Source organism: Hirundo rustica, chromosome 1 (genome assembly GCF_015227805.2).
Source record: "Hirundo rustica isolate bHirRus1 chromosome 1, bHirRus1.pri.v3, whole genome shotgun sequence".
In the NCBI taxonomy this organism is placed as follows: Eukaryota; Metazoa; Chordata; class Aves; order Passeriformes; family Hirundinidae; genus Hirundo; species Hirundo rustica.
In genome coordinates, this window is record NC_053450.1 from 70,445,440 (window position 1) to 70,471,084 (window position 25,645).

At 38.8% G+C, this 25,645-nt stretch overlaps 1 protein-coding gene across 9 annotated transcripts in view; it reads left to right on the forward strand.

Moving 5' to 3' along the window:
• The window catches only part of COBL (cordon-bleu WH2 repeat protein), a 157,647-nt gene extending 134,561 nt beyond the window's left edge, over positions 1 to 23,086 (forward strand). For 7 of the 9 annotated variants that reach the window (XM_040063499.1, XM_040063529.2, XM_040063465.1 and 4 more), the window contains 5 exons: positions 9,725 to 9,828; positions 11,068 to 13,079; positions 13,693 to 13,812; positions 16,066 to 16,317; positions 21,787 to 23,086. In XM_040063499.1, coding sequence (XP_039919433.1) covers positions 9,725 to 9,828; positions 11,068 to 13,079; positions 13,693 to 13,812; positions 16,066 to 16,317; positions 21,787 to 21,804 — 2,506 coding nt within the window. In that variant the 3' untranslated portion in view covers positions 21,805 to 23,086. The remainder of the gene's footprint in view (positions 1 to 9,724; positions 9,829 to 11,067; positions 13,080 to 13,692; positions 13,813 to 16,065; positions 16,318 to 21,786) is intronic. The other 2 variants (XM_058420674.1, XM_040063470.1) reach the window with 2 other exon arrangements.
• Positions 23,087 to 25,645: the final 2,559 nt, after the last annotated feature.

Genomic DNA, 25,645 nt, shown 5'->3' on the forward strand with positions numbered 1-25,645 from the left:
CAAATTTGGAGAATATCAATTTCTATTTTCACTGTCCAAACAACTGCCACACCACTAGTAAAATGTGTTGGGAACTCAGAAATTCTTTATAGTTTTTGATGAATGGGCTACTTTCAGGACCAAACCAGTCCCTTAAATCCTCAGACAAGTCAAAATGCACCTCATGTGAACAACCAATACCAAGTTATACAGAGTTTTCAGTACTTTCTATAAGCTACAAAATATAAAGGAAAATTTTACACAGTTTCCTCACTACTTTGTACACGGGTGATCTAAACTCAATAGGAGAATAAGAACAAAGAAATTGGAAGAACGTGTAGCTGCTGTAAAGTAATAGGAGTTAGCAGCAGTGAGACTGAGATCTCCTTGAGTCTGAGCTCTACCAAAGCCAGAAATTTTATTTAGTGACTGATTTGGCTAAAGTTTGGGGAAAAAAAGGATTAATAAGAATAATGGAAATATTTAGTTTGTCACTGGAAATTGTATGACTGACTAAAAATTGCACTTTTAATCCGGTGAAATAGCAAATTCCTGAGAATTAATAGTGCTATGTACTAAAATAATTTCGTGCTCTGTGGATGTGTGAAAAGTACCCTTAAAGTGGAAGCAAGTTATATTTGGAGTGTGAAGGGCTCTGAATAAAGTCCAGGTTGTATTTCACCCATCCAGTGTGAAGAACTGTGATGAAGAGCAGAATCAAGTCCACAGTTCTCTACCTAGGCTTGCTTCAAAGAGTTAGCCTGTGCTCCAGGAGATCAAGAATATTTTGCCATGTTGCTTCCTTTAATTAGTTGCATGTTTTGTTTTAAATTAATTTTTTCTTAGGGTTTCTGTAGTTGTTTACTGGATGTCCTAGGTGGTCGCTGTGAGGCTGTAATGCCTGATAGCATTAGAATATCACAGCAGGGTCTTCATCTGCTGCTGAAGTCTAGGCAACTTGTGAGCATTTAATGGTACAGTCTCTGACATGAGATATGCTTGTCAGCATATAGCAGGGTAAGGTTGTGGCCAGGTCAGAAATTACACCAACCACAGCCTTGCACAAACAAATATGACAGCACAGCAGAGCTCCAATCTACTTCAGTTTCCAGAGCACAGAAGCAGAAATTTCTAAAAGAACGTACATGGATTCCAGCGTTTCCAAGCTGGAGTCTTTCCTCTATGGTTTTAATTTTCTGTTCATAGTAGCAACTTGCAAATGCACCCTTTTTTGTTTGGTTTGGTTTGGGGATTCTTGTTCAAGCAATCGTAATCTAAATACACATATTAATTAGCAATTAGAATATCAAAACAAATGTCAAAACATTCTAGTTCTACTCTTAGCCATGCCTCTAACCTGTTAAACCATCTTGGTCTCTCTGCCTGTGAGATCCCCTTCTGACACTGACTGTTTTTTTACTGTAAAAACCCTAACACAGCTATCATATCTCACGATACATTTGTACAGTGCCTGGTGGAGCAGAATCCAGACCTCAGCTGGAGGTGCCAAGGGCTAAACCCGTATAAATAATTGACTACATGCAACATTTGCCTGTGAATGTTTTAATATTAACTGCTGAGTCTGAACATTGTACTACATAGTTCTCTTTATTCATATCCTTTCTTACGGTTGATGTCTTTGTGTTATGTATCTGTTCACCAAATTTTAATATATAGTGTTAAATGAGTAACAAGAAAACCACAGAGAAGCTGAAATGTTGCTTATGTAGCAGTAAGTACATCTCATGATCTCACAGTGTTGCAACCCTGTCCTCCCATACCCCCTCTTTTCCCATCCCTTGTGTGGTGTCATCACGCAAGCTCCTAGGGGCAGGGATCAGACAATTCTATACGCCTATAAAGCATCATGCACACCTACTGTCTGGAGCTTTATAAATAATTACACATTAAAAATTATGTTAAAATAATACTATTAGGGATGCTAGGTCATGCGCTCAACTCAAAGTTAGGTAACTTCAATATTAAGGCTCTGTGTGTAATCTTAGATTCTCCCCTTTTAACGTCAATTCCTCCCCTTTTGTACAGTATGATAACAGTGATGGGACTCAATTTTATTTTCTTTCTAAGTGTCAGTACTCAATTAATAAAACAGATATACCGCTGTTCACTAAGTTCAAATTCTCTTCTGGAGACAGGAGTACTTCATTTCCTTTGGCTCTCTTTATCTTACTCATTGCACTGGTATTCACATGCTATGCAGACTTTAGTTCATTTCTCTGCACAGTGCTCATGTGATACGAAGAGGTGGCATTTTCCTGTTTTAGGGGAGGAGAGCTGATGGGCAGAGAGTCAAGGCAGAGTAGTGAATGGATAGACCATGCCAGGACCACCTTGTTTTCAGAGAGCTGAGTATTAAATAGAATTTCATGTATCAGAATGCAGCTCTCCTTTTCCTCCAAACTCTGTTATTGGAAGACATTTGAACATTTTTGGTTGAAATAAAATAATAGTATGATTATGGGCATGATATAGATTGTCATGTGGACTGTCACTTTGCAGAGGTATGCAGTTTCTCAACTTTATGAACAACTGAAATAATTGTTATAGAGGGGGACACCCTTAACAGTGGTTCTGCTGGACTGTCTCAGAGAAGAAGGAAAAACACTTTAAAATACCAGACATTTTTTTAAAAAAAATTCTGAAAACAATTTAAATTTATTGAAATGTTTAAGAAGTAAAAGTCTTTTAAAATGTGAAGGGAACTTTGTAGTTATAAAGATATAAATAAATACAGGCTTGTGTGTGACAAAAAGACAAAATACCTTCTAAATGTCTGAAAGGGGTTTTCCCCTCCCTTGAGTGTCTGCTCCAGTAGCCATGAGAGAGGAATATTTTTTCACGTACAGCTAGTAGAGGACATAGGGTGGGGGTGGGGAAACCCTCCAGAGATCAGTTCGTGCTGTGGGTCTGGACAGAGATAATCCCATTTCCTCCCTTTCTCTTGGAAGAATTTGTTACCTTTGGCTCTGGTCGGGGTTGCTGAAGCTGCTGGGAGGACAGTTCTCTTAGTCACCAACCTGAGAAGTAGTTGCTGTTTGCTACTAAACTGTTTGGGTTTTGAAGAGTTAGTTTAAAACAAAAGCTTGAAACGATAAGGGTGGGTGAACCTGTTCTGCTTAGTTTTCAGTCCATTCACATTCAAATGTTAGAGGGTTTTGTATTCCACTCGGGAAGGACGGGACAGAAGGAGAAGTCAGTAGCTGGAGCGAATTCAGTGTGGAAGCTGGTCAGAAGAAATAAAAATAGTGAGTGGCAGAAGGCAGGAAGGAAAGAGAAAAACTGCAGTGAAAAATAGCAGTGTATGTATGTATTATATATACCTCTGTGCGCAAACACATTCTGTATAATTACTTGTCACTTGTAACTGTCTCTGAGAAACAGGAGAATGTTTAGTTCTCTTATTTCTCTATAAGATAGGTTTTATTTTAACTGGGTAAGCCTGTTTTACTTTTTTGAAAACAGTTTCAAGGAGTAGGAAAGTAGAGAAAGGGTTAAAGTGTCAGGGAGAACCTCAGGGAAAAAAAAATTATTTCATTAAGACCCAGATGTCTGACAGATTTGCAAGCCTCTGCTTCTTACATAGTTTTCCGTCCTTATCTCTGGCTTTCCCTTTCCCCTTGTTCCAGAAAACTCTTCAAATTTGGAAACTTTTGTGCACTTTTTTGCTGGCAGATCTTCATGGAGGAAAGATATTATGGATATTATATTTAAGTAATAGATACTCAGTCGTTCTAGGGCAAGAATACTTGATTAGCCTTTTTGTTAAACTCAACCACTGGAAAAATACTGTATGCTTTGGAGCTGTAGAATATTTTAAATATTAGAGAGCAGCTTGGGTTGCTAAAGGCCTGGTGTTGGCTTACAGGAGAGGAAGGCTCTGGTGCTTTTCTGTTTCTATTTTTCTGTGTAAATCGAGAAGTTATTTGACTGTACTGTCTTTTGACTTGCAATGTTACATTGCACAGGTGATGTGGCAGTATTAATATCTAAATTATCCACTTTCCTGACTATTTCTCGCAATTCTGTCTGCCTACGGGCTTTCCTGTTGAGAAGTTGTTGCCAGAGGAGGGGGAGTGGGAGTGCAACCAGCTGCGTAGCAACTACAAGCTGCTGCTTATGCAGCAGGACCCTGGAACTGACTTATGTCGGGTCGGGTACTCTGGAAGCTTAAATCACCCTGGTATGTAACGAGCTTAGAGATTTCTAGCATTAGAACACAAAATGATACTGTGCAAAAGCATATTTGTTTGCTTTCTATTTAGATTCTTGACCAGTAACCATGGAGGAAAGTTGCAAAAGGACCATAAACCCAGCTGCTGTTGAAAAATCGCTTCATTTTGCTCCTCGCCTCTATTTTCAGGTTCTTACTGTTTATTGGGTGGCAGTATATCTGAAGACACTACTGGACCTGTATATTACAGGATTGAAAAATACTTAAATTCAATCTCTGATGACTTTTATTCAGCACAAATACAAATGCAGTGTAAAGACCTTTATTTGATGTGGTCCCACAGAACTAGAAACAGAACACAAACTAAAAATGGAATGGAAGTGATACCTGTTCCTTGCTCTCAAAAATATGTGCAGCTTTTTTTTATTGCTTATCTAAGAACATGAAAAGAAGGTTATCTGTTATTCAGCAGAATATGACCATATGCTTTTTCCCTTTCCTAGTTGCCTGCCAGTTTCAGAAACCTTCCATCAAACACAAGTGATGACTTTGCCATCTAACCAGTCCTGAGTTGGTTGTTTAGTCTACAGCTTTTGAATTTTAACAGGCTTTGGTTAAAAATTCATTCTCAAGTTCACAGGAGGCAATAGGAATGGAAGATATCACTGGTCAGGTCATGGCTAAGGTGACTAGAAAGTCCGACACTTCCGCTAGCTGCTCTCCTGCTGCAGTTACATTACTTCCTTGAAAAGAAATGAAAAAAAGTTACCTAGCCTAAGAAATGCAAAGAATGGAAAAATGGTCTCTAAGATTGTGGAAACCATTGGTTAATCCAGAAAACAGTTACCTCCACTTGTGAAGAGTACTTTGCTGCTTCAGTCACAAAAAATAATGTATAAAAACACTGCATTTACTTAATGCCATATTTCTGGCCTGATTGAATAGCACATTGTTTTCAAAAAGTTTCAGCCATACTTCCTAGAACTTATAATCCTTCAGCATCGATCTCTTCTTCAACACCCACCTTGATATATATACACAAAGTAGAAGCATTTCTCTTTGCAGCATTTGTGTAAAAGGTGAATATAATGGGTTCATTTTAAATAGGACAAATTTGGATACATAAAGATGGATTAATGTAATTCCCCAGGACCAGACTGGGATGACTGACTGAGCTGGGAGGGGAGCCTGAATGTTCCAAAGCCCAGTCTTTGGAACTGGAGTAACCATGTAAGTTTTCCATGTAGGTCAGTCCCTCTTAGCTGCTCAGGGCTCATGTGAGAAGCTGAATGCTCTCAGTGTGCCTCACAGTTGTCACTACATCCCTGCATGTCCTACTGCACATTGTGCCTGTACAGATTTGACTTACTTACAATGGCTCTGTCTTCCCACCCCACCCAGTAACAGGCTCACGGGAGCCATGTTCTCAGGTCTTTCTCTTTAGCAAATACTGTGCAAAATGACTGAGATTGCAAATCACATTCAATTAACCTGAGATATGGCTACTGCTAGGTTTCTTCTTACCTGCTGGCATTCAGGTAGGACACAAGTTTCCCTGTCTTCCATAATAAGTCTAAGAGCCCCAGGGAGATGCCTTGAATATCCTGCAGCATCAAAAATGGCACCAAGTATTTGCATTTGGATAATTGAGTATCTTCCTCCATCCCTTCTCTGCAGTTTACTTAGGTCTGTGTTGTATTTAAGCAGTTATGGTGGGAGGTGTGGTCTCTACTTCTGGTGCCATACATGAGGCTCACCAGAACTCCCAAGAAGTGCTCGGAAAAACTTGGGTCAGATTTATCATTTACAGACCCACAGGTAAAGCTGCTTTGACTATAACAAAATGACAGCTTCTCTCATTGCAAATCCCTTGTCTTACCACCAGTTTGAGTATAATTTTATGCAGCATTTCCAGCTAGTTTTATCAGAGAAATTTCTCTTAGCATGTAAACCTCCTCATAAATGTATGTCTCCCATGGCACTAATTTGGTAAAATGCTGCTGTAAGTTTCATTTTGTCTCCAACTGCGCAAATGGCTGCCAAGGAGTAATTAGGCGTTGTAGCCTGAGCTCAGTGGAACATTAAATGCTGTAGTTTAGTAGTCACTTTGCTTCGTTCTGTGCTCTTGCACAAATCTCTGCTAATCTACATAAGTAATATGTGAGCAGGCTTCCAGGAACCGTGCACATTTGCCATTTTGAGCTTGGGCTAAATGCTCTCTAGTGCTGTATTTTTAGCACCTTGTGTTTTAACCAGGAAGGCAGCATAAAGGTTGTCAAGTTCTTGCCTAAGTAAAAAAAAAAAAAAAAAAAAAAAAAAAAAAAAAAAAAAAAACCAAAACACCACCAACCAAACATGTATGAGAAAATACCACTGGTAATGTTTATCCAGAATGTAAAACATGGTATTGAAATAACTCATATTTTTCTTGGCTTCTGGCCAGAACAGCTGTCAACAAAAGAAAAGTGTGTACGGTTAGAAGGGAAGAAGGCTATGGAAAGAAAATAATTGAGGCCCTTTTGTCTTCCTTTTCCTGTGAGAAAGAGTCTTTTTAAGCATATTTGTAAGTCATGTGAGCTACTGGAAACTACTAAACCTTCACCTCACAGAACACATAGCCCATTCTAAATTCCCAGTGGTAAAAATTTTAAGAAAAGCCCTTGTAGGTGAGTTTGGAGATGCATTGAACAGTAGCTCTTTTAGATATTTAGAAATGCAAAAGAAAATATCTGCTTTTTCTGAAGCTCCCTCTGTAGCAGCAAATAAGAATCCTTTCATTATCAATGCATTGTTCTCTTTCCTTCAGAAAAATTCTGTGAATTGGATAATGTTATCCCAGTTGTCTTTGTAAAGAGATTGAAACAGAGATTGAGAGGCAAATTATGTATAGTCACTGCATAAGTGCACTGAGGATAATGAAAGAGACCACTGCTGACTGTTGTGCCCATCAAGAAGAGGATAATTTTGCTATGAGGAGTCATCGAAAGATTCCCACTGATAGACATGAGAAAAGAACTGGTCAGTGCAGTGCAATGGACCTACACTCTGTGTTTGAAGCCCCAGAATGTTTGGTCCCATTCCAAATATGTTTTTCGAGATAAATTTCCCATAAAATTCTCAACCCTATTGTTTCCTTTAGAAATTCCAGCACGGACAGCCTTAGTGATACAGATTTTTGCTGTATTGTAGAGGAGTCAGGCAATAGACAGGAAAATATAATCAGGTCCCAAAAAGGGTGTGAGCTGGCACAGCCCTCGTGAAATTAGGTCTCGTGAGTTTACAGATTTTTCTTCCAAAGGCTTTGGAAACTTCTTCACAGTAGGTCAGAGAACGAGTCTCAGTGTGTGTCACTTACTTGCCTCCAGCTGTGTGCAACTGTTCTGCAAGCTTTGTAAAGAAGAAAGTGCTATTTGCTTTCCGTAGTGGATAGACCTGTTGCTTAGCTGGTGCACAGTTTGAATGGTTCTCCCATTGGAAGTGCTCTCTCTGAGTCTGCAAATAAATTGTTTTAAAATGCACTCAGAGGAGAGTACTTTTTAATAATTTTATGAAATTTTCCACTGCAAGAACAACATGAAATTCAGTTAGTTCCTTCTTTCTGCCATGTTTACGTTGAGAGTTTTGTTTGCCAGTCTTCTCTCCCAATTCAGATTCTGCAATAAGTGTAAATCTTTTTTGTCAGATTGCTCAGATGAGTAATCTCATTGATTTATGGATGTGTGTGTGTTTGTGTGTGCGCCTCAGGGTACAGAGGGACTGCAGTCCTACAGCGCCAAGTGCCTGCACTGGAGACTTCAATTGATTTGCTTCACCATCCTAATAATATGTCAGGGGGGAAACTCAGTTCACCGTGCATCTTGCAGTGTGGATGCTGAGCCAGAGCATCATTAGATCACACTGGCTTGTGGGGATGTTCAGGGCCTGTCAAAGCTCAGGTCAGTGGCAGATGTTGGAAGAAATTTTATTCCAGTTGCAGAGCACCCTGTTCCTTCCTCTGTATTTAAAACAACCAATTCTGATTTGTGTCTTAGATTCCAGTTTAGGAAACCTTTTAGTCATATATCAAGCCTTGTTGTCTTGAATTAATCCCATCTGTGTATTCAGGTACACAAGAATGTGCACATGACAGTTTTGGACGGCTTCCTTGGAGGTGTATGTTGTTATTTTCATTGATACCATATACATCAAGTCAGCTTTCCAAGTGCCAGGCAGTTCAAGTATGAGTAGAAAGATCAGGCTGCAGGACTACTACAAAAGATAAAAAGGATATTTTCTTCATAAATAATGAAGAAAAATAAAATACCTGATGCTTCAACATATCCTTTCAGTTGCTCCTGGTATGAGCAAGGGAAAAATCAAACAACAAAGTAGCAAAAAATGAAGCTACATTGTTGGACAAAATTTAAATTAGCGTCAGGAAACACCCCTGAATTTTTATTCGGATTACTATCTTAAAGGGAAGATGCAAAATGACATTTTTCAGGTAGTGTTTGGTAAACTAACAAAAAAAAAATCTGTCATCTGTTACTGTATCTGTGCAATAAAAGGTATGATCTTGAAAAGGGTAAATCTGCTTCACCCAGCTAGAGTTATTTTAAGTCTGGCTAGAATGGAAAGCTACTTTTTCAATAGGCTAATCACAAGGGCAAATCTTAGATACAGTGTCACAGGCCACAACATCTTAAATTTGGGTCAGATAACTGAAAGAAATAAATTGTCCAATTTGAAATTTTAATTTCAATTATTTAGATAAAAATGTTCTGCTGATCAAGATTTTCCTCTAAGAAAAATAAGGACTTTGTGTACCAGGTTGCCATACAGGTGGTTTTGTTGTTGTTGTTGTTTGGTTTTGGGGTTGTTTTTTTTAATTGGGGGGGGTGGGGGGGGCGGTGTGGTAGAACTTTTTTGTTTCATTTTCTTTTTCTTCTCTTCTTTTAATAAGAAAAATCAACACTTGGCACTCATTCTGATTTCAGACTTCTCTTAGGTCATTGTACAGTTTCATCAGTTTTCTGGCAAAATCAGGTCCCTTGATATGTTTCATTAGAAACTGCTTTCACTCCCTCCCACACCTCAAGATGCAGAGTGATTGTCTAAAAGTACTTTGACTGTATTTATTTTTCATTACCATGAAATTTTTGTTAAATTAAGGTGCACATATATCGTTACAGTGGGTGCGCAGGATGGTTAGTGGTCTGCTTTAAAATTGTATGGATATGCAAAACCTTTGTCCTGGCGTATGCCATGTTTCTGCAGCCCAGCTGAAGTGCATACTTCACACTGAAATCAGACCATTTCTTTGCAGGCTTTTTTAATTGTAATCTTTTGATTACCACCACGCTGGGTATGCTCAAGCACCACCGAGATCCTTCCTAGATATGGATGTGTCAATATGGTGGTTTGTGTGTAAGGCTACACATTTCTCATTCTTTGGGGAATGAGTTTCAGAGCCCCAGTGGAAGCAAAGGGGCTGAAATTATAATGTGTTGCAGAGCAACAGTGCAAAGTGAAGGAAAGGGGAGAGACGCAATGATTTTCTCCTCTTTCCTTCAGCAGGCGAGATGAAGCAATGGCTTTGGCTAAGCATGAGAATGAAGATACATTCATTGCAGCACAGCTCCAGCAGACTTTGGCTGACCTGGATGAAGATTTAGAAGGTAAGAAAGTGTGTGTTACTTCTGAAGCGCAAAAGACAGAGACACAGCCAGTGGATGCAAAAACCAAGCTGTACTCTTGAGACATCCTGTATGTTTCTCACTGAGATCATGGGGAACAACTCATGAGTGTGAGAGAGAATGTGGTCCCCCCAAAGCGGCTTCTTTGCTTCAGGAGCAGACACCCTTTTGAATATTTTTCAAACTGCATATCAGATTACCATTGTATTTCAGTGTCTTCTACCACAAAGAGATGAACAGCAGTCAATGGACATATTTTATAGACCAAATTTAGTATAATTTCATTGACTTCAGTGAAGCTAAATCAGTTGTGAACTTAGCTCTGTGTTTAATGAAGTATCCCTCTGTTTTTATTTCATCATTGTGAAGTGGAAAAGGATGGAACATTTTTGTACCTGGTGTCTCTTCTGTGTTAACAGGCACATTTAAAAGTTAAAAATGGAAAAACATGAAACAGTGGGAAGAGATAAAACGTCATGTTGTGCTCCTCTTTTTCCCACTGTGAATTAAAAATACTTCTCTATTATTGGTCTGTCAACAAATGATATTGAATACTTCTTTTTAACTTCCCATCTTCATTTTAATACTTCTGGAATGGATTTGAGTCTGATTTGATTTCTTGTGAGTTCTCAGACACAGCCATTCCTTAGTTTGTGTTCTAACCTTTGATTTATACCAGCAAATTTGAGAGGATATATAGTCCTCCTGCACAATGAGGCTTCTGGAGTCACTGGTAATAAAGGGTGAGAAGAATGGAGAAAAAATAAAAGTACTGTTTCTTTGTTTGCTTGCTCAAGGAAATCCTTCAGCTGGGCTGTTATTACTAACCGGGTCTGGGAAACATAGTTTGGAGTTGCTTGCTGTTTCTTAGAAATGTTTCTCCTTTGGAGTCATGCGGTGACATATTTATCACTTAGATAAGTTAGTCAAAGATAAGGTATGAACAATAGATTAAATTCTGCATTCAGCTACATTTGTGTGTTTCCCACTGACTGAAGCAGGAGGACTGCAGGAATATTTTGCTGATCCTAATCAGCAAACAGACAATTAGAAGGACCCAGACGTCTCCTTTTTCTGTAATACAGGCATTAAAAAAAAGCCTGTTACTTTAAGTGTAACTAAAATACCTGGTTTGTTTAAACTTGTACTGGCTGTTTGTGTACTTTGTAGTCATATTGCCTAAATACTGCCTATATGTAAAATTGTATGTGTATTTTGCAGCAGTGGATGATGTCAGCAACTCTGTCTCCGACTACACTAGTGAAGCCTTGAACCCACATGTAAGAAAAGTTGAGGCTGCCCAAGATGTCTCCATTTCCGTTCCAGTAACAATCATAGATGATGCTCCAGAAGTTAGCACTTCTAACTCAGATGAGAATCAAGAGATGGAGATTAGGGTTTCACAGAATATCTCAGCTGACTCTGTTAATGCAAGGAATTTCACAAACAAAAACAACAATGCAGGTTCCTTTGATAAGGGACACACAGATGGTGGAGCTGTATGCAAGGACCTAATATATCAGCAACCATCTGAAAATGAATTCATTCACTTGCCTGTGGAACAGAGGAGAGATATGTTTGAATCCCTCACATCCTCCTTTGAAAAAAGAAATGAAAAGAACTTAAGACTGGAACCCTCTCCTAAACATGGTGTGAAGTCTGAGGAATGTAAATCCAAGCTAAGTCCATCTCACTCCAAAGCCACAACTGAAATCAGTACAGCAAAAGAGAAGCTAAATCCAGTTAATGAATGTAGTAGCAGGGAGAGATCTCTGAAAAAAAGTAAATCAGAGTTAGAAATCAAATGGCCACCAGCAAAAAAAACAGAAGTAGAAGTCCCATCAACACCCACATGGTGTCATCGTGCCCAGAATTCAGGATCAAGCTACGAACCTAAAATGGGTTTGACAACCTTTAAAGTTGTCCCTCCCAAACCCGAAGTAAGACATTTTGATAGAGGAGTTTCACTCTCCACTGGTGCCATTAAGATAGATGAACTAGGCAATCTTATAGGCCCAAACACCAGTGTTAGTAAGCATGTACAAGGTTCTTCTTCTGATGAAAGTGAGGAAATTCATATTGGAAGAGTGAAGGCATTCTGGAGGTCAAGTTCTATGGAAAAACAAAGTGATGACTCTGCTGAGCAGTTTCCTAAAAAGTCAGCAGTCACCACAAACTCTAAGCCCTTTACTATAAAACATGATCACAAACCTGTCTGTCTTGCAGCTCCAAAACCTGCAGCACCACAAACTGTTACTACTACCCAGGTAGCTGAGAGACAATCTGAGAATGAAAGGTCCAAACCAGCTCTTTCAGCTACACAGTCCCAGGTAACACCGCTAGCAGTCCCAGCCGTTAGTAAGGACAAGCTGGAACTCCCGTTCGTAAAGCCACACAGGAGAACTTCAAGTCAGTATGTTGCATCTGCCATTGCAAGACACATCAATGCAACTACCTTTAAGTCTGACCCTATGGAATATAATGAGAAAGATGAAAACAAGCAAGGGGCAGGAGAGGTTAAGAATGAAGCAGAAGTTTCACCAAAAAGATGTATTATTGTGGCCAAAGATAGCCCTGTGGAAACAGAATCAGCAGAAACAAGAGAAACACTTCCAAGTATTTTTGCTTGCAGTCAGAAAGCATCCCACAGATTTACACCTGGTGATAATTCTGGCATGGAAAACAAAGTAGTTAATATCAGGGCACCAAATCAAGCAACTCCTGTGAGTTTCTATAAAAAGAATGCCTGTGCTCCACTTACTAAATCCTCTTCAAAGGATAACAACAGTGCAGATGATGATCATGGTTTAAACAGCAAACAAAGTGTAGCAGAGAAAAAGACTGTGTTTGACCAGAAATGTGAGACTTTGATCCATACTAATTCAGCCTCATCTCTCAAATCTCCTGATCTCCAAGGAGTCCCATCTTCTTTCAGCTCATCTTTGCGAGTCACTAAATGGCGTCCTGCTAATGGTGTACAAGTTAGTTCACTTAAAGCTTCACCCGAGCTAAATGGTGCAGCAGCAAATGCAGAGTCAGAACAGGAGGAGAAACCTGATGATTCAGATGTTAGTACTGTTGGTGAGCTGGATGTTAACGTGCAGACCAATATTTTCGGACCAAAGAAGAAGTTCAAACCTGTCATCCAAAAGCCAGTTCCAAAAGACACATCGCTGCACAGTGCCCTGATGGAAGCCATTCAAACAGGAGGGGGAAAGGAGAAACTCAGAAAGGTAAAGTGGAAACCTTTTTTAACCCGATCAAACTGCAGAGCCCTATATTCACCCTGTCAGACACCAGAGGTTTGGTAACTTGTACAGCTGCTGGTGAGCCAGAGAACACAAGGCATTTGAAAAATTTATAATGGGAAAATGCAGACCAAGCTGGTGCTTATTCTGCACATCCTGTATATTATGCAACATCATGGCTGCTGCACTAGCTGGAGGAGGCAGAGGGTGCATAGACACAGATAAAGGAGAGGTAGAGGTTAGTTGAAGAGCCAAACCCTCATTTTAGTGTGTTATGTAAAAAAAGGAACACACAACCTGAAGAAAACTCGTAAATACCTGCAGTGAAAGAAAATTGCATTTTGTTTTGCTAGGGGATAACAGTATGCCACTGACTTCATGCTCAGGGGATATGGACTGCAATGTCTAAGTATAGCATTACTATCTACACATAGCCTTACTGTTCAGTGTGAATAAGGTTTTCGAAGCAGGCCCAAGAAGAGACAAACTGATTAGTCTTCGTAGTTTGCATTCTGGTACAAGTGCTAAAAAGTTTTTCCAAGCTATGTCTAAGTAAATAGCTAATAACAATGTGAGGTTTATTCCCTTCATGTTCTAGGTTTCAAACAGTGCACTAAATGGCAGTCATGGGAAACCCTCATACACTGAGCCAGAGAATGAGCGCTCAGCCCTACTAGCAGCTATAAGAGGCCACAGTGGCACCTCAAAGCTAAAAAAGGTAAGGAATCAAGATGGTAAGTGATCTTTGAAGTGCAGTCTTTTCCTTCTGAGTACTTTGAATAAACCCAAATATCCTGCAAAAGGATATGTGCTGCAAAAGAAAATGTGCTGAAGAGAGTGAAGTTGAGGGGGTAGCCATATCCCAGAAGACCAGATCTGACTTAGGCAGAGAGCGTAGCAGGTTCAATCCCATTCTCTGCTATAAAACTTAGAAGTCTTTCAAATTGTGTGCTTTTAGCTTAGAAAGAAGCATGTAGAAATCCAAACCAATTACAGGGAGTGTACGTAGAGGACATCAAATGTTCATGATTTTCACATTTAGGTGGGGTCTTTTTCTAGAGTGGTTTTGGTTGGAAAGAACTTAAGCATTATCTAGTTCCCGTGTCTCTGCTTGGGGCAGAGACATCTCCCATTAGACCAGGTTGCTCAAGGCCCCATCCAACCAGGCCTTGAGCACCAGCAGGAATAGGGCATCCACAGCTTCTCCACACAGCAAAGCTGTACTTCAGGAGTTTGCAGTTGGATTAATATATTTGCATTACATACCATACATATATACAATCCCAGTTTCCTGAAAACACACTATGGCTTCTTCATACATGCTGTTTATCTGCTAACATGGTGCGAGTTGTATGCAAGTAATTGATGTTGATGTTTCGTCAGCATTCTGCACCGCAGGATGATTCCTTCTCTCTGAAAGATTTATCTAATCATTAAAGCATCTCTTATTCCTAATAGCCAAAACCTGCATTGTTCTAGCCTTAGTTTTCACTCAATTGACTAATCCAGCCAAAGATGTGTCCTTGGCAAGGAGGTTCCCATTTCCCTCGAGCAATGACTCAGTTCATTAGCACATATCCAGATAGCTGGCATGAGATAGAAAAATTCTCCTGTCTGTGTTAGGGAATTACTTCACCCCTCAAATATCCTACTGCCCTTGCTGCAGGTAGGGCACAGCTTCCTCTGAGCCTATGAGCAGGATGTGCTAAGCAGCAACAATCTTCACACATACTTAACTGCATTCTGCATTCATTAGGAATAAATAGCAATTTGTGTAAAAGAGGCTCTGACAATGAAGTCATCACAGAGACTTTTTGGAATACTTTCCTTTGGTAGAGAAGTTTTTGCCATGATTTTAAAGGAAGTTGCCTAGAAACCGTATGATTTTTCACACCATGTCACCTGTGCTAGTTCAATCAGTGTGTTTGTGTGTGCACAGGGCTCAATACGGATGTGCTGTCCCTTTCGTGTTGTCTCAAATGTTCACCTTTTATCTAACATGACATGATGCTCATATATATGTTGTGTGTATATATATGCATAGGGAAGGAATTCAGGAGCTCTCTGTGGATTATTTTAGGGGAGATGAATCCTTTAATTTTTCATCACAGAAGCTCTGTGCAGCAGTTTGTCTGAGAAATGAATTACAATGGATCTGCTTGGAAATATTTGGCCCATAGTACTGAATTTCCTAATAATTGCTGAATTTTTGTAATTACTAACAATTCATCATGATTATTAGTATTGGTATTAATGGCAAAAGTATCTCTTGACACAGTTGATGGTAAAGCTGGCTTAGTCTTTCAGACTTTGCCTGCATGCATTTAAAGTAGGATGAGTTTCCAAGCTGGTAATTTGTGCAGAAATTTTAGTTCAGTGCTTTCACGTGGCTCTCTCTGGTCTTTTTTTTTTTTTTTTTTTTTTTTTTTTTTTTTTTTTTTTTTTTTTTTTTTAAACTATGGCTGGAAACTTTAGGTTTAATGGCTTTTTTTTTTTCAGTGAAGCTATGTCTGAGAGCTCAGATCTGGAAGAACTTCCCTGTCATCTGAGATTATTTCTGTGCAGCCCAGACTGCAAAAAGTAATCATATTCCTGGGTGGCTGCTGCAGCCATAATATATCTTCCTTGATTCCAAAACCCTTGTGGTTGTTTCCAAATTAATACCAAGTCCAAATTTCTCTCTTACCTTACATGCCAAGAAGAGTTACAGGATGCTGAAGCTCACAGTAAATAAAGATTGGGTTTCTGAGACAGACTCAATGCCAAGTCCTCAATGCTGGTAATCAGCCCAGCTGAGTGATGTGAGTGAGTAGTAACAGATGTTCAACCCCATGGGCAAACAAAAGTTATATGGGTTTTACATCATCCAAGAAAAGTGAAATTGGGGTACTGAAAGTGCATCAAATGTCAAATAATTACAGTTTAGCCATGCTTGATATTAACCACCTTCTTTCAATTGCATGACGAGCAGATCTCCTCATTGGCCTCCCAAGAGCTGCAGCATTTTAGGGATGCAGAACGGTCCTTGCAGAAGGCAGAAGACCCTCAGGAAGAGCAGCTGTGTATCCCACCTGCCCCTGCCCAGCCACCACCACCACCGCCCATTCAGCTGTCAGCAGCAGCTCCTAAATCCTCTGTCACTGCTTCAAGTAATCCGGCGGAGGCAAGGCAAGCCCTATTGGAGGCCATTCGCTCTGGTGCTGGAGCAGCAAAGTTAAGAAAGGTAAATGTACTTCTATATTTACTGTGGATGGAACAACCTATGCTTGCTGTATTTTCAGAGCCATTTTTAAGCTGTTCTAGGTGCAAATTTCTTTACTCCGTCAGAAGAAGGTACATGTGCTATTTCCTTTAACTGAATCAAAGATTGGGAATGTATTTGAAACCTTCAAACAGCTAATGAAACAGGCCCAGGCATATATGCATTCATGTGAACAGACATTGCATTTTATTAAAGAGACCATCAAGAACATGAATATAATTTCAGAAGGTGTTTTCATGATGTTTCCATTCTGTATTATCTGAGATAATACTGGATGTCCTTTATACAAGGTGAGTCTAAGAAAGATCAGATATGAGACCCCAAAGTGAGTATAAATAAATATTCTCTCCTAATTTCAGTCATGTGTCCTAGACCTTGATTCCCAACACTTAAACCTTGATCACATGTGCTGCGAACTGTTGGTAAAAGTGTGAGGTCAATTTAATGTCTGCCTGAACTTTATTAATTTAATGATGTGTTTCGCTTTTGTGGTTAGATGCGAATTGGTCAACTCCCAGATGGCTAAATGCTCAGTTGCCTGTGTGTGATTTTTGGAGTAACTTCACTTATCTCTTTGATCAAAGTTTGTTCTTCCCAATCTCAAGTTACACTGTGCTTATTGGTAAAGAGGAGCTGATCAGTTGTCTTGAATGAAGGCATCCCAATATTACACTGCAGTCTCCATGAATAGACTTTGATCCAAGGACTTAAGGGAATGTAGAAAAGCAGATGTAGTTTTCCCAATACATGAGTTAGCTGATGCCAACCATAAATGTATAACTAGACTTTAACCTTGCTCGCTGGTCCTCCTTTAAATAATTTTAAAGTGGGCTCAAATTTTAACTTTCAAAAATTGTCAAAAAAAAATCTCATTTCTGATAAACCAGAAATTCCACAGAATCATACAAATGGCACAAAAAAGTCAATGTTTCAGGGAAATTTACATCAGCGTGTTCTGATTACATCAGGAATCTGGATGTGCAGTTAATTTTTCACATGAAAAAATACATCTATGTTATGCATGCAATTCTGAGGAGCAGCTGAGTTCACACTTAGTTTGTTCAGCTTGGAGAAGGCTGAGGAGCAACCTCATTGCAGTCAGTGCCTTCCTTGAGGAGGGCAGCTGAGGGGCAGGCACAGTCTCCTCTCTGTGGTGGCTAGGAATAGATCCCAAGGGAATGGAATGCACCTGTGTCAGGGGAAGTTCATATGACAGCAGGAAAAGATTCTTTGCTAAGAGGGTGGTCAGTCACTGAATCCCGCTCCCCAGGGAGGTGGTCACAGCACCAAGCCTGACAGAGTTGAAGGAGCATCTGGTCGATGCTCCTAGTCATATGGTTCAGTTTTCGGCAGTCCTGGGAGGAGCAGGGAGTTGGACTCAGTGATCCTTATGGGTCCCTTCCAATTTGAGAAATTCTGTGATTCAAAGACTACAAATTATGTAGAAGTCAGGCCTTTATTTCCCCACTTCACCAGTTGACAGAAAAAAAAATAGGACTTGGACATTCAAGGGTACTTCATGCAGTTGTTTTCTAGATACTTCCAAATTTCTTATTCTTCCAACTGCATTGCTCTTGCAGAAGTCTCTGAGGAGATGCGTAGCTCTACTCATGAAAACAAGTCTTTATCGTATCTTTGGGGATTTATTTCAAAACACTTGGATAACCAGTACAGGTTATGAAAGTACACCAGATAGTCTGATGTATTCTGCTAAATACTGTGCCTGTCTTGTATAATTTCCAAGGCAGAATAATTTTTGCTACTTTTGACACTGAAATAACAAAAGAGTACATCTCATTATATAGGTCTCTTATGAAAATAAAAGAGACCAGTGTTTTGTCCAAGACAGAGCATGATTTTCTTATTACTGTGCTGTCCTTCCAGATATTGGATATGCAAGCTAGTCTTATTTATGCCAAAGTCATCATGACACTTTGACATCTGAGATCTCATGCCCTTGATAACTGATTAAAGTAAAAATCTTGTCAGATTTCTGAAAAGGCTTTCTATCCACCGTGTTTTAATATCTCTTCTAGTTTTATGCATTATATTGAGAGCCAAATTCTGATCCTTCCCTGCAGTTGGACAACTTGTGACAGCAAAAGTTTAATCCTTGGAGGAGAGAGAATACATAATAGATGAATATCAGGTTTTTCTTCCTTTGCCCATATCTAAGGAATGCTGAGTTTTTCATAGGCAGTGGCTGACAGGTTGCTTTGTGCCAGGGCTGAAGCAAACTTTTTTCTATGTTTTTCCTCCTCTGTCAAAGTTCTATGATGTTGTGATTTGGAGATATGAGCACAGTGCTGGTTTTGGCTTTGATTTCTGGAAGATTTTGGTTGCAGCAACTAGACAGCAGAGTAGGTAGCTCAGTTCAGTAATGGCATCTGTTTCTCTTCCATTGTCTTTCAAAATCTTCTGGGACAAAGGCTTCTGACAACAAAGTCATTTATTTAGCTAATAATGTGGAGAACTGGGAAAAATCTGTGTTACTGACAGCAAAGTCATGTATTTAGCTAATATTGTAGAGAACTGGGAAGAATCTGTGTTGCATAATTATGTGTGACTCGGTGCTTATTTATGTGGGGTTAGTTGCAATGGAAGTAGATCAAACATAGCTGTCAGGGGAAGCAAATGTAAAAAGCAACCAATTGCCTAGATAAGGAGCATCCCAACAAACATTTGAGCTCAAGTAATATCTGTGAAAAGGCAGCTCCTCCACTCCTCCCCTGATTACACAGCTGTTTGCTAAAGTCATGAACTTTAAGGTTAAAAGATTCACTATGCAGGAAATGAGGAGAGAAGTTGCTGCAGGCTGACCTTGCTTAGCTGAGAGTCAGGGTCTGCACAGCACAGTCTCTAATTGGGTCAGCCAGCAGAAACCAGAGCAGAAATAGACGTTTGAGGAAAATGCCAAGCAGAGGTAAGACAGTACATGCATAGCTTTCCTCACTCTTCCTTAATCCATTTTTTGGAGTACTATGCCTGTTTTGGCAAATAAAACACTCTTTGTTTTGAAGAAATTGCTTTTGTTTTACTGCACACTGTTGCTGTCCGCAGACTCCTGAAGGAAGATTCTTGCAGGTGCCAAGCCCAGTTGAGCCTGCTCAGTCAAATGGTTAATCCCCAGTGCAGGACAGTTCAGAGACCTACCAGAAAGTGGTTACGCTACAGATCTTACCCAAAAGAAAGGGGGACACAGATGTGTTACAGGAATGGGATGAATTTACCAACCTGGAAAAGACCTGACAATGTGCAGGGAAGTAATCCTTTTCTTCAGTTTTTGAAATGGTCTGTCAAGGAACATGACAGGTGTCCGACACATCCAAAGTATAGCAGCAAGTCAGGCAGGTGGCATCAAGTAAAGCCACCAGCCAGGATGGGTTCCCTGCCTTTGGTGGATACTTACAAGAAATGAACATGTCTCACTAGCAAGGAGGCAGTCCCAGACTTGGGGTCTGCCATACATGCAAAGGAGAATCAGTTGATCTAGGAAGTAAACAGCTCATCTGAGACCTAATTTTGGCTAATTCTCATGGACAAAACTCAGGCCATAGAGCTGTACCATTTAAAGTTCTGATTTTAAAAGTGAACTACTGTTTTCCTTAAATTGCGTCAAACAGCATCATATAGTTAAGATCTATATGTGCAGTTTTTAACTTCCTATTTGCCATCTCATAAAATGCAAAATAACATAGCTATATGTCTGAAATTCTCTATATCAATGCATGTGTATTTTTGTGCTTATGTAACTTGCCTTGGGATTTACCATGATTATTTGTGGAAAAAAACCCCATAACTACACATGCAAATAACCCGTTAGATGTCTAGCTGTAGGTATAGTTGCAGCACAAGTCCATGCAGGATTAAAAATCTTACTCAACAAAGGGAAACTATAAAAGTTGCTTTAGCTTATATACCATGCACTCATTTTAGTTAGAGTTGTACCCAGGAATTTGGTAGAAATATTGCAGGGGAATGTGTCTGCACATGGTGGGGAAAGCAAGTTATATCTCTGAAGAAAACAGGCTGTTGCTCTTTGTGAAGTGATTGCTGTAGACCATTTTTTAATGGTATGTGTAAGAGAGATTCTGCAGATTCCATGCATTTTCCAATAAAGATTGGAGCCTTTTCTGTTTGTTCACTGAGATTTTAAAAATTAATTTGGCTCCATCACAGTTCCCACAAGCATTCGTGGTGATGTTTGGCATCAGCATTAGGTCACGTCAGCTCTTGATACGTGCATTGTATCATTCTGTTGGCAATCAAAGGAGCCAGGTAAGATAATTACTGCACCAATTGCAATGAGTCCCTGTGTTGTCTGGGATAATTTGGAGTTGGTTGTCTACAAGTAACACATTGATCAGAATTATGGCACATTGAGTGTCTTCTAGGAAGCATGGCCTAGTTCCATAACTTTATGTCAAGCAGTGGGCTATTCTTCTCACATAAGCAGAGAAGTATAATTGTGAATGAACAAATACTGTTTCTTATCATCAGTATCTGTGGGTGAAGTGAAAGAAATTACATACTCAAAGCCACAGTTGATATAGGCTTTGGTATGCTGGAAATGGGGCAGGAGGCCCAACGATAAGGTTGGCCAAGCTTGATATACAGGTAGTCAAATGAGCCTATAAAGTGATTCTAGTTCCCATGCACAGTGAGAGGCAGGCATTTGCATGCTGTTACTCTGTTTGAATTGGAAGATAAAACATAATTTGAACTCTTCACCTTGCTAATAATTTATATCATGACCTATTTTTTTCCTCAAGAATAAGGGTCAAAATTGAAAATTTAGACTTGATCAAATGCATTATTCCTGTTCAGCTTTTGTGGCGACCTTAATGTATATCTCTCTGATAGAATCAAAGCTCAGTAGCTTTGAATTTGGAAGAGCATCTTAGCATATGTATTTAAAATTAAGCATATGCTTAGATGACCTGAGGACTGGGAAGGAAGATAAACATTTGTTTAAGTGTTTTCCTGAATCAAAGCCACTGGGAGTTTCCTTCATTCAATCAGGAAGCAAAATACTCATCAATTGATTTTTATGGCCAGTGACAGCTAACCAATACAGAGCAGATTTTGACTGACAGATGTTGCATACTTGCAGCCTGGGCTTCTTGTTCATTCCACAGAATGAAGGAATTTCACAGAAAAAATGCATCACCTATGCTCCAGAAATAACACAATTGCAAACATAATACCTTAGAATGTATGAGGTGTGGGGTTTTTAGGGAAGGATAGCATTTTTTATTAGACCAAGTGATATAGCTAGAAAAACAAAAGCGGATAAGCTTAAGTAATCTCAAGGAACAGATGAAGAGACCAAGCTTGAGAACAGCCCCACGGGAGAATGTTTGGTTAACAATGTCAACAGTTGGAGGTTTAAAAATATCTTGATTGATCATGTGCTTTTCTTTGTTACAGGTCCCTCTGCTCGTTTGAATCACATAAGAAGAATAGGTAACTGGAAAATCTAACCCCATATGCACCCATAATCATCATTCAAAGTCTGAAGTGGCAAAAAACATGAAGAAGTTTAGTTTATTCTCTTGACTACAAGCCAAAATAAGTTGTAGTTAATTTTCTGTGTGTTCCTGCATAATGGTTCTAAGGGGAAAATATGTTGCTCTGCTGTAAAGCTTCTGTGCCAAGGAATTGTGTTTTGCCTCTGAATATTTAAGGTTGCCAATAAACTATTCTTGTTGGCAGGTTAATAAGAATATAAACACTGTGCAGTCCTGTGTTAATACTTAATTGTGTTTATGGGCAAAACGAAAAGCTTTGCTAGCTATCTGAAAAGTAATACTCATTTCCAGCTGTTAAAAATATGTAACTATTTCAAACTATTTACTTGCTTCTTTTTTTTGATTTCAAGAAGAGCTGTAATCGATTAGGGTGAAAACCAGAGTAAAGATCTATAAAAACCAATCATAAGGAAAAGGTTATGATACCTAAATTGTCATGTGCTAGGGTCATTGGTTTTTAAAATTAAATTTACTTTGTGTCTCTGCTGGAGCTCTGAGAAAGCAGGCAATCAATAATGAATGTGAGATGGTGTCTATTGAAAAGTTACTTATGGGATATGATGTATAGAATGCTAATATGCAGAGATATGCTGAACCCTGGTAACAAACATGGCACTTCAAAAATATTGAGCCACCTTAAAGGATCTCTATTTGCAACAGACTGTGAAGGTTATAAATAAGATTCAGAGTATAGAGGTCCAAGATGTAGAATTCATTCTGCACTGTAAAATGAAGTTGAGCTGGTTTATATCAGTATCCAGGACTTTTGTGGTCTATATTTCAGGTCATGCATAAGTTGGCCCTTGGTTTCTAATTCATATGGCTATTGTATGTTGTCTCACAAGTATTTATAGCAGCGTCTTTTTCAAATGCTAACTACTTTGGTATTTGTTGTTGTACATATTTTGAAAATATTTCGTTAAATTGATTAACTTAAAAAGGACAAATGAAAATGCTTTTTCACACTTCCTATATTGTAATGAAACTGAAGAAGAGGAAGTTTGTACATTTACATTTTTATAATCACAAACTACAGTGGTGGCAGATTTTTTCTTTAAGCTGGAATTTAAAATGTATAGCTATGGACTGTTGAAAACACGAGAATATTTAGCCATCTGCATTTAATACGACTATGTGTTATATATTGTAAAATATTGATGTCTGTTAGTGCCACAAATAAAAACAAAATCAAAACCTGACATGACTTTAAAAGTTCTTTTTTTGGTCAAGTATTTTCCATTTACTGAAAGAAATCAACCTTAGCAAACCAGTATGCTGTCTCAAATCTAATGTATCTCAAGTCTAATGTAAAATGTCTCAAGCCAGGAAAGTGCCAACAATTAACAGTTTAGAAGAGCAGTAAAAATCACCATCTAAGATCAATATGTGAGTTATATACGTTTCAACAATGATGGAGTACTGGTAATGTTCCATTTCCTCATTAGGAAAGCTTATATATTCTGAATTAAGGTGCTCTGTTGCACCCTAGGATAAATAAGATCACCTCTGTGATTGTGATTATCCTTATTTTGCCTTTAGAGTCTTCTGCTATGTATGGAGATCAGATGCACTAACACTGAAAATGCTATTACATGAAAGGATTCAGTCACTTGTAAGTTTGATGCTGTAGGTATTCCCCACAGCAGCAAATATTCCTTTGGCTGGCCGCTGCAAGGCAAATTTCAGGGCATCTCTCCTTCTTCTTGTTCTTAGTGTTGCCTGAAGGCCCTGGGTGTATAGCCCTTCTTCCTAACACCTAAGAAGTTACATGAGTACTTACTTTTCAATGTAAGGGATTCAAAACTGGATTTTTTGACAATTAACATTCTCTGGGCTTCACAGTGCAAAAGTTCTGGCTCTGGATACTGGCACTCTACATAGAACTAAAGTTTCTAATTTTTATTCATAGATAAACTTCTGAATAAAAGCTATAAAAACAGCTACAAGATAAGATGTCATCCTCACTTCAGCAGAAAAAAAAAAGTTGCAAAACCCTGATGGCTCAGTCACAACTCAGACTGAAAACAGAGGGATAGTTCATCTATCAGCAGTAGGAAGCCTAGGCTGGGTGTTCATTTCTTTCTCATGTTAATGGGAGTTGTGTCTGCTCTTAAACTGTCATCCAGCTGCTGTTGAACTCTTGGTAGGACCTCAATTTAACCCCACGTGAATGCAGATTTTACTGTAAACATATTTATAATGAAGTCTAGTTATGGGTGTAACCCTTCCTTACAGTAGCTTTCTGTTCTTGCTTTTAGTAGTAATAATGGTTAGCTTATCCTGAGTTAGAAGAAAAACCCTGAAACGTGTCTGGTAAAGACATGGCCTTCTCAGCATCAAGTATTTTCATCTATGTGCCTGCTCTTACTGTGCCACACTGTTTGCTAGTGCAGACACAGACAGTGTCTAGAGATGTGCATGTTGCCCAGGTTACACCCTGACATGTACTGTCATGGCATAATGTACAAGCTTCTTTCATTTTTGAAGGACTGCAGGAAGGTCAGGGGAGCTCCCCTTTCTTCAGTCTAGACTGTTCCCACATGCTTTTGCCTCAGTTCAACTAGAGGAAAGAGTCCAATATATGCCTGATTCATTCAGCCCTTTATATTTTCTTTTTTAGTAAGAGATTGAAATTAAGTGGAAAAATGGTATCACCACAGCAACTGAATGGAGAATTTGGATTTGATATGTTTATTTAATGTACAGGTGTAATTCAATGTTCAGGGATTAAAGAAACCTAATCTCAGGTCTCAAATAAAAATTTTTACTTTTTTCCCTCCCCTTTTTTTGCATGTTTTTATTTTATTTTTTTTTAAAGTTGAATATAGAGTGTTATTCAACCATTAAGTCATCATTAAATCTCTGATTAGATATTTAATTTTAAACAATACTGGTTGTCTGCACGAGGTATTTGACTTAGAGGAGTTCATTGTAGAGTCTTTTTTTTTTTTTTTTTTTTTTTTGTAAAGACAGCCTGTTAACATTAGTCATGCAAAGTATTGGACCAAAAGACCTCTTGACATGCACATCAATCTACAGAATTTCAGACATGGCAAGGTTCAACTTCTCCAGCTCATACAAGTGATTTGTACTATTTGTGCTACATTTTCCACAGCCAAAAATTGGCACTTCATCAGTGTATAGGAGAAAGAAAAAGAACAGGAGATGCATTTTATGGAGCAATGGAAAACGACACCCCGAGATGGTTTTCCCTCTAACTTCTCCAGAAAAGAAAGAAGCAGTTCTATTGTTGAGTGCTGCTTTGCATTAAGCACAAGGTTTAATTTGAATCCAAAGATTTGCACAAATCTTTATTTGAATCAGTTTGTCTGAATGAAATGTTTATAAATCGATTCTTTGTTGATGCAATATGAAAAATAGTTATCTTCTCCAACCATTAATTAGCAACTTTTACACATGTAAAATATTTATTTGCGTGTATTGTTTCTCATCTCTAATCCCCTACTGGATTACATATGCATTATGTGTACCAACGTGCCTTGCCTGTGAGACCTCTGTTAAGATTTATTAGACTATTCCCATTGTTACTCCATTTGTTACTGCTGAGCACACACAATAAAATACTCCATGCCCCTGCTATATAGCTTAAGCTGACATAATGGTTGCGTTTCCCCACTTGCAGAAAATTACCTTTACGATGATAAAGTTCTTTAAAAAAAAAAAAAAAATTAAACAAATTCCTGATTTTTCAGTAATGTTCACCTGGATTTTGTGCATCACTGTTTTGATCTACTTTT